General features: G+C 53.3%; 3 protein-coding genes across 3 annotated transcripts; 2 read left to right on the top strand and 1 right to left on the bottom strand.

The window, feature by feature from the left end:
* Positions 1-145: 145 nt before the first annotated feature.
* PG998_014201 (uncharacterized protein) lies at positions 146-674 on the top strand (the record flags this gene model as incomplete). The annotated part of the gene is made up of 2 exons (XM_066881017.1): positions 146-398; positions 580-674. The coding sequence occupies 2 exons, from the start codon at positions 146-148 to the stop codon at positions 672-674; spliced, it is 348 nt and encodes a 115-aa protein (XP_066723869.1).
* A 34-nt stretch (positions 675-708) lies between these two features.
* Positions 709-2,626, bottom strand: PG998_014202 (uncharacterized protein; the record flags this gene model as incomplete). The annotated part of the gene is given in 3 exon segments (XM_066881018.1): positions 709-1,952; positions 1,963-2,141; positions 2,352-2,626. The coding sequence occupies 3 exon segments, from the start codon at positions 2,624-2,626 to the stop codon at positions 709-711; spliced, it is 1,698 nt and encodes a 565-aa protein (XP_066723870.1).
* Positions 2,627-8,506: 5,880 nt separating this feature from the next.
* On the top strand, positions 8,507-8,779 carry PG998_014203 (uncharacterized protein; the record flags this gene model as incomplete). The annotated part of the gene is made up of 1 exon (XM_066881019.1): positions 8,507-8,779. The coding sequence occupies one exon, from the start codon at positions 8,507-8,509 to the stop codon at positions 8,777-8,779; it is 273 nt and encodes a 90-aa protein (XP_066723871.1).
* Between the last annotated feature and the right edge of the window lie 3,826 nt (positions 8,780-12,605).

A 12,605-nucleotide genomic window follows, 5' to 3' on the forward strand; every position in this document is an offset into this window, starting at 1 on the left:
TAAGTAGACGACCGAGACCGCGAGCCCGGGGTTGGGCAAGCGCTGGTCGGCAGGTGATGGCGCAGACGCCTGCGCGTCTCCAAGGAAGCGGCCAAGGGTTGGGGCCAGCGCGACCACGTACGGGAGCGTTCAGGAGCCCCCAGACATGGTGTCGGTGCTGCCCGAGGGCATCCACAATAAAGACGGGACGCCAGGGGGCCCTGCAAGCGAGTCCGGCGAGCGTCACCAGGGCCCCGGAGAAGAAGCCGTAGAGACGACACAATGTGGGCTAATAGACCCTCGCCTGCTAGAACTCGCGGGGAACGCGGGCGTGGAAGAAATTGCGTGCAGCCCCACGGCCGACCCCGCGGATGCCGATGCGGAGTATTATAGCATCGAGGGCGACATGGAGCTGGAAAGTTGCTTTGGGCTATCCTTTGGGTGGGGAGATGGAGAGGTCATAAAATTCTTCACCAAATGGCAATCATCAGTAGTTACACAGCATAGGTCTCTTCGCAATCGGGAATTGAAGTGGCCGCACTGCTACTGCTGGTGCCCCGAAAGTCGGCCATGGAGACTAGGCTGGCGCGCGGTGTGTAGGCCTGCTGCGACATTCGGGCAAGGGAGCGCATGAAGGCAGGGACGGAGCAGCCGAGCTCCTCGTCCCCACCCCAGAGTTCAGCGACGCCGAGTGAGATGGAGAACTCGTGCATCTCAGCGATTTCGCGGCTATCCCAGATTCCCTCGCGGCGGTTGAGCGAACGCAGTAGCCGCATCGCTCGCTCCCCGCTGGCTCGGGTCCCGGCACACGCTGATGATGAAGGACAGGTCCGAGATGAGGTCGCCGTCAATCGAGAAGGTGGGCTTGTTCTGCGCGAGGAAGGGCGCCGCGAGGCTCTCGGCGCGCTGCAGGCACTCCTCGCACGTCTCGCGTGACATGCCGGCCGCATTGCCCCCGTTCTTGGACAGCTCCACCGCTATCTCCCAGAAGCTCTGCTGTAGGCGGAGCCGGGCCAGCATGCTGCGGTCGCTCTCCGGCAGGTCCTCAGCGGGCGGCAAACGCTTCACCGTGAGCTCGAAGCGTCGCTTCCACGCGTAGAACCGACCATTCCATTGCTCTTCCCAGAGGGGCCGAAACGTCGTGGTGGTGGCCGAGCAGGGCACAGGAGACCTCGATATGCCGCGCGGAAGCTCTTGCGCATATGGATCCACCCGGACTATCTTATCCTCTGGCGTTGGGGGCTGTGATGTGCGTATCAGGTGTTGCTGTTCTGCCTCGTGGAGCGCTATGAAGTGGCCAATGTCCAATGCCCGGAGCGCGTACAGCGCTTCGTTCAGGCCGTGGAAGGGCTGCCGAGCTTCGGAGACCATGGCGACAGGGGTGTTGCTGGGCAGGGCTGGCGTCAGCGGCGCGTCCATGAAGACCGAGAACTCGAGCCCGAGGCGGGCGAACATGTCGTACACCTGCTGCCAGAGGCCAACGTCGCCGATCTTGCCGGCGGCGTTCATGGAGGCAAGGAGTTGGAAGCCCGACTGGATGTGCTTGATGGACTCCGAGTAACAGCCCAACAGACTTTCAAAGATCACAAACATGAGGCAGCAGAGCAGCGCGCCATAAGACGAAGTGACCGGGTTTTGCGATGACATGGCCCTCACCAGGCTGGAGATGGCTCTATTGTACTGCTGTATCGCGGCATTCTCCTGCTCGGTATCCCACGTCGTCAGGTTAGATGCCGTATAGGATCGTATGACGAAGAGCTGGTGGGCGGCGCCGACTGCCGCAATCGTCTGCCGCAGGTAATCTTCCTGGTGTGCTATGGGTAGTGCATAGGCATCCCAGAACTCCACTAGGCCGGCCGAGTCGGCGAGCCCGAAACGGGTGCAGACACGAAAGTGGTGGAAGTAGCGTGCCTCGGTGGCGGACTTAAAGACGACAGGGTTGATGCCCAAGAGGGGGTTGTTCCGCCGACGGGCTGCTCCGACTGCTGTTTGACGGCCTGCTGGAGCCGGCGGACTTCGCCACCGCCTGCAGAAGTGCCGAGCCTCCTTCCGCCTTGGACTTGGACGTCTGCGGGTCCGACGGATAGCCGTCGCACACCACGTTGGCAGTGGCGCAGCGATGACAGATGGGCTTTTCTTCGTCACATTTCTTGTGGCGGATTCTGTGCCAACGATGACGTTGTCAGCAAAGATGACTTGGAAACATACGTTGTCAACAGGGGAAAGATGGTAGGATGGTGAGAGGGGAAGAGTGGTTACCTGCTGTACGGGATGTTGTTAGCCAAGTGTGTCTCCATGCAAGACCGCTGCTAGGCCACACCTACCAAGTCATGCAGCCTGTGCGGGCCCGATGGCTGAAGGCCCGGGTGTACTTTTTCTTCTTGGCCTCCGGTGGAGGCGGAATTCTCAGATCTCCGGACGAATTGCTCTTTTTACCAACCATAGCACCCGGCTGTGTCGGCTCCTCCTTCTCCTCCTGAATAGGCTCTGGAGACAAGGCGAATTGGCAAACATCGGTGTCGGGCGATACATCGAATGCGGGATCGGCTTGACTTGTGCATGTGGCCTCGCTTGACAGCTCATGACTACGATCGCCCTCGACAAAGGGTACAAGCTTTGTCCTGTTGGCCAAGGAATACGAGAACATGTTGCCACAAAAAAGGACCGGCAGAAATGACCTCGAATTGCATAGGAGAATATCAGCAAAGACAAGCCATAGGGGAGTCGGGAATTATCCTCCTACCTCTCTCGGCGGGTTGAGACCAGTGAATGAGATACCTAGCACAGGCATGACAAATAAGGATGCGCGAGGCAGACCGCTAGGGTGCCAGAGGTGCTGTCCGATGGACCCATAGCACCCAGAAAAAGGCTTTCTCGGGGCCCGAAGACTCTGAGATCCGGGGAGTGCCAGCCAATCACCATCGAGTCATGCTCTCCACCGCGACACAGACCTGAACCAGCCACGAGTCAGAACTGGGCTGGAGTCGTTTCAATCCCAACTTGTCAGATGGAGCTTTAATAGAGTTGCCAAGGCTCGCGGAGACCCTGAGCGAGACGGCCTACTCCTGAGGTCTGTTGGTCTATTGCCCATCGGGGCCTGGCGGGATATCCACAGCTCCAATCCCCAGAAGACGTCATTCGAGGCTCTGTACTTTTTTCTTCTGCCTTTCTCTGATTCATTGTGTGCAGCAGGAATTAAAACACTCAGCGCACGAATTAGTCATAAAAATTAACTTAAAACAAGCTATCATAACCTCATGACTTCAAGGCTTGCGAAAAGCGTTCCAAGAATCGAGGCTCTGTGAACGACTACCCAATTTACAACAGATGATTGGCGAATATTGGCCATATGAACATCCACATTGAAAAGAACAAAGAGATTTGGACCATAATCATGATTGGATTGATATGTAAAGTGGCTATCTACTACTTTCAGCGAGCAGCCCGCCCCCTACTGTGATGGATTCGAGAGATACCTCTCAAAACAACACCACCTCGTGTTTTCGTTACTTGTCGCTCAGGCGAAGCCTTCCGAAGCTTCGGGAGACCGACCCAAGGCTTGGCGATTCCGAATCGGTTAGGGAATTTAGGCGACGGCAGAGCCAGTGTTGAGGCACTGCGCACGGTCGTTGTCGCACTTGGCGTTGCGCTCGGCGTCGAAGCCGGCCTGTGCCTTGCACACGGAGTAGGTCTTGGCGCAAAGAGACGCTGCCCGAGCAGAATCACCGACGAAAGGACTCCCACATCGAGGCTGAGGGCCTCGAGGTCCTTCTGCAGCGGCGCCGCCTGCATCCGTTTTCTGTGCTAGGACCGTCAGGGGCATATTTGACATCTCTGCTGAGGAATCCCCAGCGTGCCCGTCTCGGTCATACAACCCCTCCATTTCCTGGTGCGAGCTGATGGTATCGCCATTGCTCAAGCCAGACGCGTCGGATTCAGGATATAGGGAGAGATCGGGTTCTAGTGCCGTGGGCTGCGAGGCACCGGCCGTTGCTACCATGCCAGTTCCTATCGCTGCACCTGCAACTTCGAAGTCATTGGCGTCACCAGCCACCGCATTGCACATGGGAGAGGCGAGACGCTCATTGCACCCCATCGACAACTTTGTCGCCGATCCTTCGGCAACTCCATCGCGGGGCGGATGAGTGCTCTGCGCTCCCTGTTGCACGGCAGAGGATCCATCAACAGTAGTTATGGTGTACAGACGTACATACCATAGACGACCTACCATATTAGAGCATGTACTGCAGAAACGGCCCTCGCAACGTTTGTACCGCTTACCGGCACTACCAGCGGACGTCGGAAAACAGGCCTGGGCCATAGCCAGGAGTACCGAATGCTTCCAGTGCTGGTGGCGGTAGAAGTGCGCTTTCACGGTCGTGCCTGGTCATTCACACTCGTCAAATTCTTTACTACGGCCTCCTCGAGAGTCATTATTTAAGTTGTGGACGTGTGATATGTCCTCGATATCCGCTTGCCACGCCGTAACTACATACCGCCATACTGCTCATACGACCCATAGGGCAGATGTAGACATCAGGGTAGAGAGCTACTAATGGCGCCGCCGGTCCAAATGAGGAGAGCCAGCTCAGTAGTCTTGGAGCGAACGCGGACACCAACCAGGCGCCGATACTGTTGTGCTCCATTATTGGTCGTGGCGCACTCGCTGGCTCACACGAGGCGCGTCGAGTCCCTCCAATTCCCGCCGAGTTGTGTGCAACAAAGCGACGTGGAGGCGGAACCAACTGTTCTGATTCGCCCGACCGTAGTCTCCGACTGGACCGTTTCCGATGCATTCGCAATGGGACCAGACATACACCGGTATACTCTACTTTACTCTTTTTGCTGCACCAGCTCGAAGAGTTTCACGGGCTGTTTCCGGTCCTGAATTCTTCGTTGGACCGCAGCGTCGAAAGAGTAGCTATGGCGCACTAGCACGATTAGCGGGCCAGGTTACCTAGAAAGCAGCGTGGAGCCAGTCCGCGACCCCGCGCTATTTAGGGCCAACTGCCCAATCTTCTGTTGCGCAAAAACTCATCCTCGTCAAGACACGCCGAAGAGAAGCAGGACCGAAATCCATCTTGCCAATATGGGTTCTGGAACCACATCAGTAGCTGCCAGCAGGACTGGGCTGAGCAGACGCGCAGTAGAACTGGCAGTAATGGTCGGATTGCAGGGAACCGTGCTTTGCAATTGAACTAGTCCAACTCTTGAATCGATTTATCCTCGACGAGAGAAGCTGCTGACAGGTGGTACAAGCTCTATTCGGCACTGCAATCGTTCTTGTAAGCGTCTACAATCAGGTGTTTTGACAGAAACTGGTCAGCGTTACTATAATAACTCAACGCCGAATACGACGTTGACCGGATTCTGTCAAACATCTGTTTGTAGACGCTCACAGGAATAATTGTAGTGCCATAATGAATGCATACGACTGCCAACAGTTTCTAGCTCTAGCTCTCGTTGAGCATAAGTAACCCAAGAGTAAGTATAGCAATCGATTCATGGGTGTACCAGGTCTTGGCGCGCCAAGGCAGAAATTGGCCCTGTACCTGGGAGCATGGCGGGGTACATGGTGCCAACAGCTACCCCTCAAAGGCGGGTTCAGAACGGGAACTATCAAAGAGTGGAGAGAGGACGCAGGTTTCGCTAGCGAGTATTTTGGCATGCAGCATCGGTTCTAGAGCCGACACTAGACCTAGGGTGGCTATATAAACCCTTAATACCCAGCAGTCCTCGTATCTATTATTCACTGTACATACACACCTAATCGTACCCTCTATGATGAATGATTCTACGGGACTTCCGGGGCTAGCTCAGCAGCGTCGTATTTCAAAGAATATTGACAATATCATGGACAAAGTCTTTGCAACAAACAAATGGAGGCTTGAAATGGAGAAATTAGGCCTCACCATCCTTTTTTACGGCATAGATATCCTGAAGCTGGACTCTAACGCACCCATCTGCGAATCCAATGACCCCGCGTATATTGCCATAGGCCTAGCAGCTAAAAGAGATCCATGTCTTTGGCCAAGCCAGTTTAGTGACGGGTACCCCCTACTCCGGCTGTTTTTTCAATGCTTAAGACCTTGGGGATGGTCAGCAGAAGGCAGACATTGTATCGTGATTCCAGACTCAAACATCGAACTCAACATTGGCGAATATGCGCTTGGCGGCACGACCGGAGCTACCCCAGCAGATTCAAGATTGTTAAAAAGTACCGAGCAGGTCGGTCTAACTGAGAGTGCGATGTGCTGTGGAGCTCCCGACGCAGATGGTACATTCGGCTGCGTAAACGCCGGGGGTCAATTTTTATTTTTTACCACACTCTGGGGAGTAGCCGCGATGAGGATGTTCTACCTGGCCCGAGATGCTTGTACATGTCAGCTGGAAGACAATTTGAAAGAAGTAATTGGTTTCGCTGGACCGAGCGGGGAGTACGGGGAGATCAAAGACATAAGATGTTTGCCCCTGCTTCAACACAAGACTATGCACGAAAACAAGCCGCCAGAAACACTTTCGCATGTTGCTACCGCGGTTGGAGAGGCTATGGCCAATAGCCTAAAGCCAGTACATTGCCATGTACCTTCTGAGATACAACAACTAATAACCGAAAATCTCGACCCGGCTACACTGGTCCCAGCAGCCAAGGCCGGTTTGGCGTTGAACCCCCGTACATTTCGGCACGCGCAGCACCTCAACTTCTGGAAGACACTTCTGCAAGCCCAATATAGTGCGATGAGAAGCCTTACCCATGATAAAGGGGACATATTTGCAATGGGTATAGGCGTCGAATATCTGTACAACGGGCTCTTTGGAGTGTCGATTACTGCGCCATCCCCGTTGCCTATCATCCTCTCATGGACTTCCAAAGCAGGGATACAAATGAATCCACGCAGATTCAACTTTAACCGTGAAGCCACAATCCTCAATCCGCTGATTCGTCTACATGCCGCCCCTCCAGGCCAGGATGGGAGGATTGTTGTCAGAGATCTCGGGCATTACATCAAGAAAACAGATGCAGGGGCCCTTGCCATTCCACTATTGTATTTCAGGGATACAGAATGGAAATTGCATACGGCCGAGGTCCAATCCGAGTCTGTTGGTGACCAATATTGTTTCAAGGCCAAAGGCAAACAATTCATCCTAACTTCAATTGGAAGCTCAGAAATACCCTAGCATTTGTAAGAGAAGTACTGATGACTGATTGTCCATATTCTCAGTATAGTATGCTTGTTTCCTACATAGGTTCTTTTGGGGAATTGCTTAGATTTGAGATACCATAGCTTATGGTCCAAAACTGCCTGCAGCTCGGTCTCACTTTTGTTTAGTGCGGTAGTGCTTCCGCCTCTGAATGTCCTTCCTGGCCCAGACACACAAGCCGTTCAATTGACCAAGTTTTGATGTGGGAAAGAAGTCCAATACTGGTCTAGGAAAGCAGAGTATTGGTCTAGATCCTGCTCCGACTCCCAGGTTGGACATTCATAGCCGACCCACTTTATAGAGTAGTAGAGAGCTCCGCTTCTGCTGTCGTAGTGGCCGATCACCGCGCCCATGTCATGATCCGATCTGCCCTCGCTGATGGTGGGTCGCTGCTGGTCTTCCTGCCATACGGCCACAGAGCCGTCTCGTTCGCACACCCAGAGCAAGCTCTCATCTGGCCCATCTACCAGCCAGCGGTCCTGATTATGCGCTAGTACGCCATGGAATACGGCGTTGGGCGTTTGTAGGGTGTAGAGCACCCGCGCTACGATTAAATCTAACAACTAATGTGATCGTATCCCCGAGCCTTTCCAAGCGGACGTAGGGGTTTGCGTTGCCATATTGTAATATGACCTCACGTGTACCGTGAAAGAACTCGACGGCAAGCCGCGATGTGTGATTTGGATACTGACGACCGTACCGTATGCAGTAGTGGAAGTTTGTACCGTATCTGTGTGTAGAACAGCCTCGTTATGTATATAGCGTCTACCCTGTTCCGGTTATGGCGTAACAGCACAGGATTGCGCGAGTGCAGCTCTGTAGAGCCTTTATGGCATCCTCAGAACACAGTAGAAGCTCTATGGATCTGACGCGAAAGCGGCCCAGGCAAGAAAGCTCACATGGTCCACCAGGGCCGACCCCGAAAAAGCGTCGCGGCCATTACCAGAAATCTCTATCCTCAGAGGAGCTGCAGGTGTATTGCGTGAAACAGCAAGACTTGCTCACAGGAACATTCAGCAACGAACCTTTTCACTGACAAAATCCATATCTGGTCGCCACTCGGCCCCATCGTGGATGGGTGTGGTTGTGTTCCTACGTACCATACACTGCAGGAAGGTAGCGCGGCGACTACTAAGTACTTCTCTTGTACCCATCCTAGCGATAGTAGTCGAATCAAAGCTTAAGCTGGGACAGATCGTGCTAGCGATAACTTCATAAGTGTACGAGAGGTCCCGGTGCTTGTTCGAGTATAGTGCTCCTTTCACCAGTTCATCCCCATCGAAATCAGTTGCTATTAGCTTTTTGTTTCACCGCGCAGGGAATCATGCCAACCGAACACCACTCTGAGAGCATGTCTAAAGCTCAGAAGCACATGGAAGGGCAACGGCCCGCGTCACCACAGCCACATGGCCGTGGCCGTGACGGACAGGCTAAGGTGAAACATATCTGCCCTGGTTGGTGGGCCTTGGAATGGACACACACGGTGCAGGCGCCAAAGGACAGCCGGATGGCTTTCGATCGTTTGGCCGTTGCTATCAAGGCCAAGAAGCACACGAATTCGCGTTCTGCGAGGACAGAGCAAGACAAGAGTCCTTAGCACATACATTCTCAGATGGGAAGACCCCCGTAGCTACTTTGGAAAAGCTTCGAGACGGTTTGCGCTGGCCGAGGGCCGTCGAAGCTAATGAAGGCTTTCGTGAGCTTCCACGGCTCCATAGTTGACATTTCACGGGCTGTCTTCGCAGCCATTGGATGGGACTGTCACGATACACTGTCAAAATCATCGAGTCTATGGGCCATTGACTGAGTGGCGGATACAGTAGGACGACCACCCGTAGTAGATGTGAACGAGAACTATACAGTAGCCATAGACGACGAGGCACAGCCCAAAGCTGTGGGAACACACTACGCTACAAAGTTTCAGTGCGCACGAAGAGCTATCTAGTTCATACCAGCCCACGATATCTTCCTTCGCTTTCTCTCCCTCCCTTAGATCTCTCATAGATTTCGCTAGTCCCCATTCTGGTCTTGCGTAGCTGGTTTCATCTTAATCCCGATGGGTGAGTTAAGTGTCTAAACAGCGCGTCAGTACGCTGCCGTAACCACTGCTCCGAGGCTTGATGTGCGAACCTACACATGTGGGGTATACACGACGGTTCATCGAAAAGAATGGCTGCTGCAATAATGGGGCTATGTATGCCTCAACTCAGTTGACTTTGTTCTTCCAACGTGCTGACGGAATACGTTTCACTGTTCCAATTGCTTCTCACGAATTAGTTGGTTACTAATGGGGTTCTGCATGCGTCTGAACTGGACCATCAACCTCCTATATGGCTTGTAACACGTGAAGCACCTCAGCGATCGTTTAGATACCTCCACGGATAGCTACTTTATCTTGAGATATCGAATGACGTATACTGAAGTTGCAGTCTTCACCTTGTCAAGTAAAGGGCGTATGAGATGGGTATGTGGGCAGCGATAGGTTGCCACTCGAGCAGAACTGATTTCCATTGCCGCATATGTCATCTAAGATCGTAGTTAGGCGGCCTCCGCTTGAAACAGAGCCCGCTGCTTTTACGTCTGACTCATAAGCCAAAGACTAAACTATCTCGTGGCCACAAAGATGTCGTGGTGGTAACAAGGGTATGTCAGCTTTTCACCGAAACTTTTCATTTGACCAGGGAACAGGGCAAGGGGAAAAAGGCAGCTACCTCCAAAGGCTATATACATCTTTACGAAGTCCAGAGGTTCTAGGAACCCCCAACCATCTTCTCCGTCTACTTGCTTATCCCGCACAATGGCTTTACATTTTACGGATCTGCCGTTCGAAATCGTTCTGGAGATTTCGAAATACCTTACTCTACGGGAAATGTCCTTTCTATGCCGTTGCTCCAAGAATATGTCATGTTTCTGGCGCGAAAGGCTATATGAAAGTGATGTGCGGAATAACGGATCTTTCGCAGTCTTTCTTGCCGTCCTATCATTGAAGCATACCCCAAATACAAAGGACCTCGAAATTGCCCTTAGAACTATTAATCACTCTATTCAAGCAAAGGCGGACTTAGAAGCGAAACATCCTATTTATCTCCCAGATCCAAACCCCTTATCACAATCTCGGGCCGAGGTCAAACATTTTCTACCACCGCTGTTTATCTCGATTGCTCTCGATCAGACCAAGATATCGAAGAGGCTGATCGAGGCAGGCGCCCCGCTGGTCCTCAGGAACTCCTTCGGCACTGTACTCCATCACGCTGCACATCATGGTTCAACGATCATGGTGGAACACATCTTGAAGGAAAAACTTGTGGACGTAAACTCGAAGAATCACTTCGGCTATACGGCTGTATTCTCCGCCGTGATGGGACCTCGACCCGCGAAAAATATGATCCATCTTCTTTTCGAGTACGGCGCGGATATCAACCAAACGATTACCCACGTCAACAGGGATCTAGAGAGTCCGCTCTCCATCGCTTGCGATCAGGGAAAATGGCTGATCGCTGAGTTACTGCTAAGCCTGGGGGCCCCATCACGGAAACCAGACTGCCCGAATGTGCGGAGAGGGCAGAATGGACTGAACCCCTATTCGCGCACGGCCCTTACAGCTGCCGTTTTGCCCGCTACAAGCCCCCCGCAGATGCCAGAACGCGACATGCGAGGCGAAGGGTTATTCTAGAGTTGCTACGATCGGGCGAAGACCCCAATCAACGTTACTATAACCGAGGCCATATGCCCAGAACTTCCTCTCGTCTCTTCGCCCTAGCTTGCCAAAGGCGCTTCTGGGAAGCTGAACTGCTCCTAGAGAGTGACGTCCTTGAGATCGACACACCTACGTCGGATGGCCAAACGACGCTGGAATGGGCCTTGTCGCCTCGTCATGGAGCCCCAGACTTTGCCGCCTTGCTTATATGCAAGGGAGCGGCAATTCCACAGCGCAGAGCCCAGGAGATTCTGGGGCTCGCCCAGGAAGCGTGCAATACCTTCAACATGAAGGCCATTGCGGGTGTGCTGTCCGAGAACCGGTCGTTGGCGCGATGCTTTCAGGTCCTTTACACTCACTGTGTATCAGCATGTTCGGAGCAGAAGGACGAGATCGCCAATGATTTCGTGCAAAAACCTCCTGCTTTCATAGTCGAGTTGGTAACAAAGAAGAACAGGTACTATATGCACTTGGAAAACCAGCATCTAGAGGATTGGATCTGGGGCCGGAATGGCTGCGGTTGGTTCTGAGCAGGCCGAAGCATGGTCCCACTCAGATCCTGCTATATCAATGTCGATCGAAGAGGACATCTCACAGGTAGCTGAGGCGGAAAATTTAGGTACCCCTTGCCGGAATCGGAAGGCAAGGCAAGCAGATGAATCAAGGCCATGCAAGCGTGCAAGAGGCCGTCCGGCTGGCTCTACCTGGCGCCTCGTCGAGGTCGTCTCCAGGATTACGCCAGTGGCCCAACACTTCTGTTGGAAGCGACGATGTGCATTGTGGGACGATGACCTTGGGCAAGAATCATGGAGCAGTGAGGACCTTTCGCCCTACGTGTTGGCAGGTCTGCCTTTCCTGTCGTTGGTTGTGCGGCCGGGTGGCTATGGGTTCCCCGTGCCGCTTGTTTGGGACGAGAAGATGCAAAGTTTCAGCGGGTATAATGCCATGAACCAAAAATGGGTGCGTATAACTTGTGGTGAGATGGCTAGGATGTTGGAGGACCCAAATGTCGGGGTTGTGATTTCGGGATAGGAAGTGAGCAGGTTACTGGCCCACATGGGGGTATACATTGGCAGGCGTTGAAGCTAGTTGGCTACACTGAGACCAATGAAGACCCGAGAGTGCCCAGAAGACCCCTCTGCGAAAAACAAGAGCTCATAATCACCCTCGGAAAGCAGACGACGGCGGCAGGTTGAGCTGTGCCACTGCCGGCGACGACTGAATCACCACCTTTCGATGGTGGCGTTGGCGGAGCCCGCCGTTATGGAAAGTCGCGAGAGAATTCAGAGGAACGAGAGGTGATCCAGGTCTTGGATAGAGAAGGCAAACGGCAGAGGTGCGCATAACCATACTGCAGCACTTGGAGACCTCGAACAGCGACGTACTACATAGTATGGGAAAAACAGTATACAACTGGCCGCAAAATTGTTGGTAAAATATCGAAACGAAGGATTGTTGCGATTGTGACCATTGCATGGAAGCTATTCGGCTCAAGTGCCAAAAGAATATGAACATTGGACGGTGGAAGAAGGGGGTCAAGGGGATGGCTGGTGTCAGCCACAGGAAAATGCGGCTGTGCTACGTGGGGCCGGGCTTCTAGTTCAATTGCAGTCAGAGCTTGTAACAGCAACAAATGCCATGATTAACTTCTTATCCGATATAACGACGTGATTGAAGGGCACAAAAAAGACGATTATCCGTATCACGCTGGCAATGCGCCGCATAA

This window comes from Apiospora kogelbergensis (genome assembly GCF_038363985.1).
Source record: "Apiospora kogelbergensis strain CBS 113332 chromosome Unknown utg000010l_segment0_segment0, whole genome shotgun sequence".
Taxonomy (NCBI): domain Eukaryota; kingdom Fungi; phylum Ascomycota; class Sordariomycetes; order Amphisphaeriales; family Apiosporaceae; genus Apiospora; species Apiospora kogelbergensis.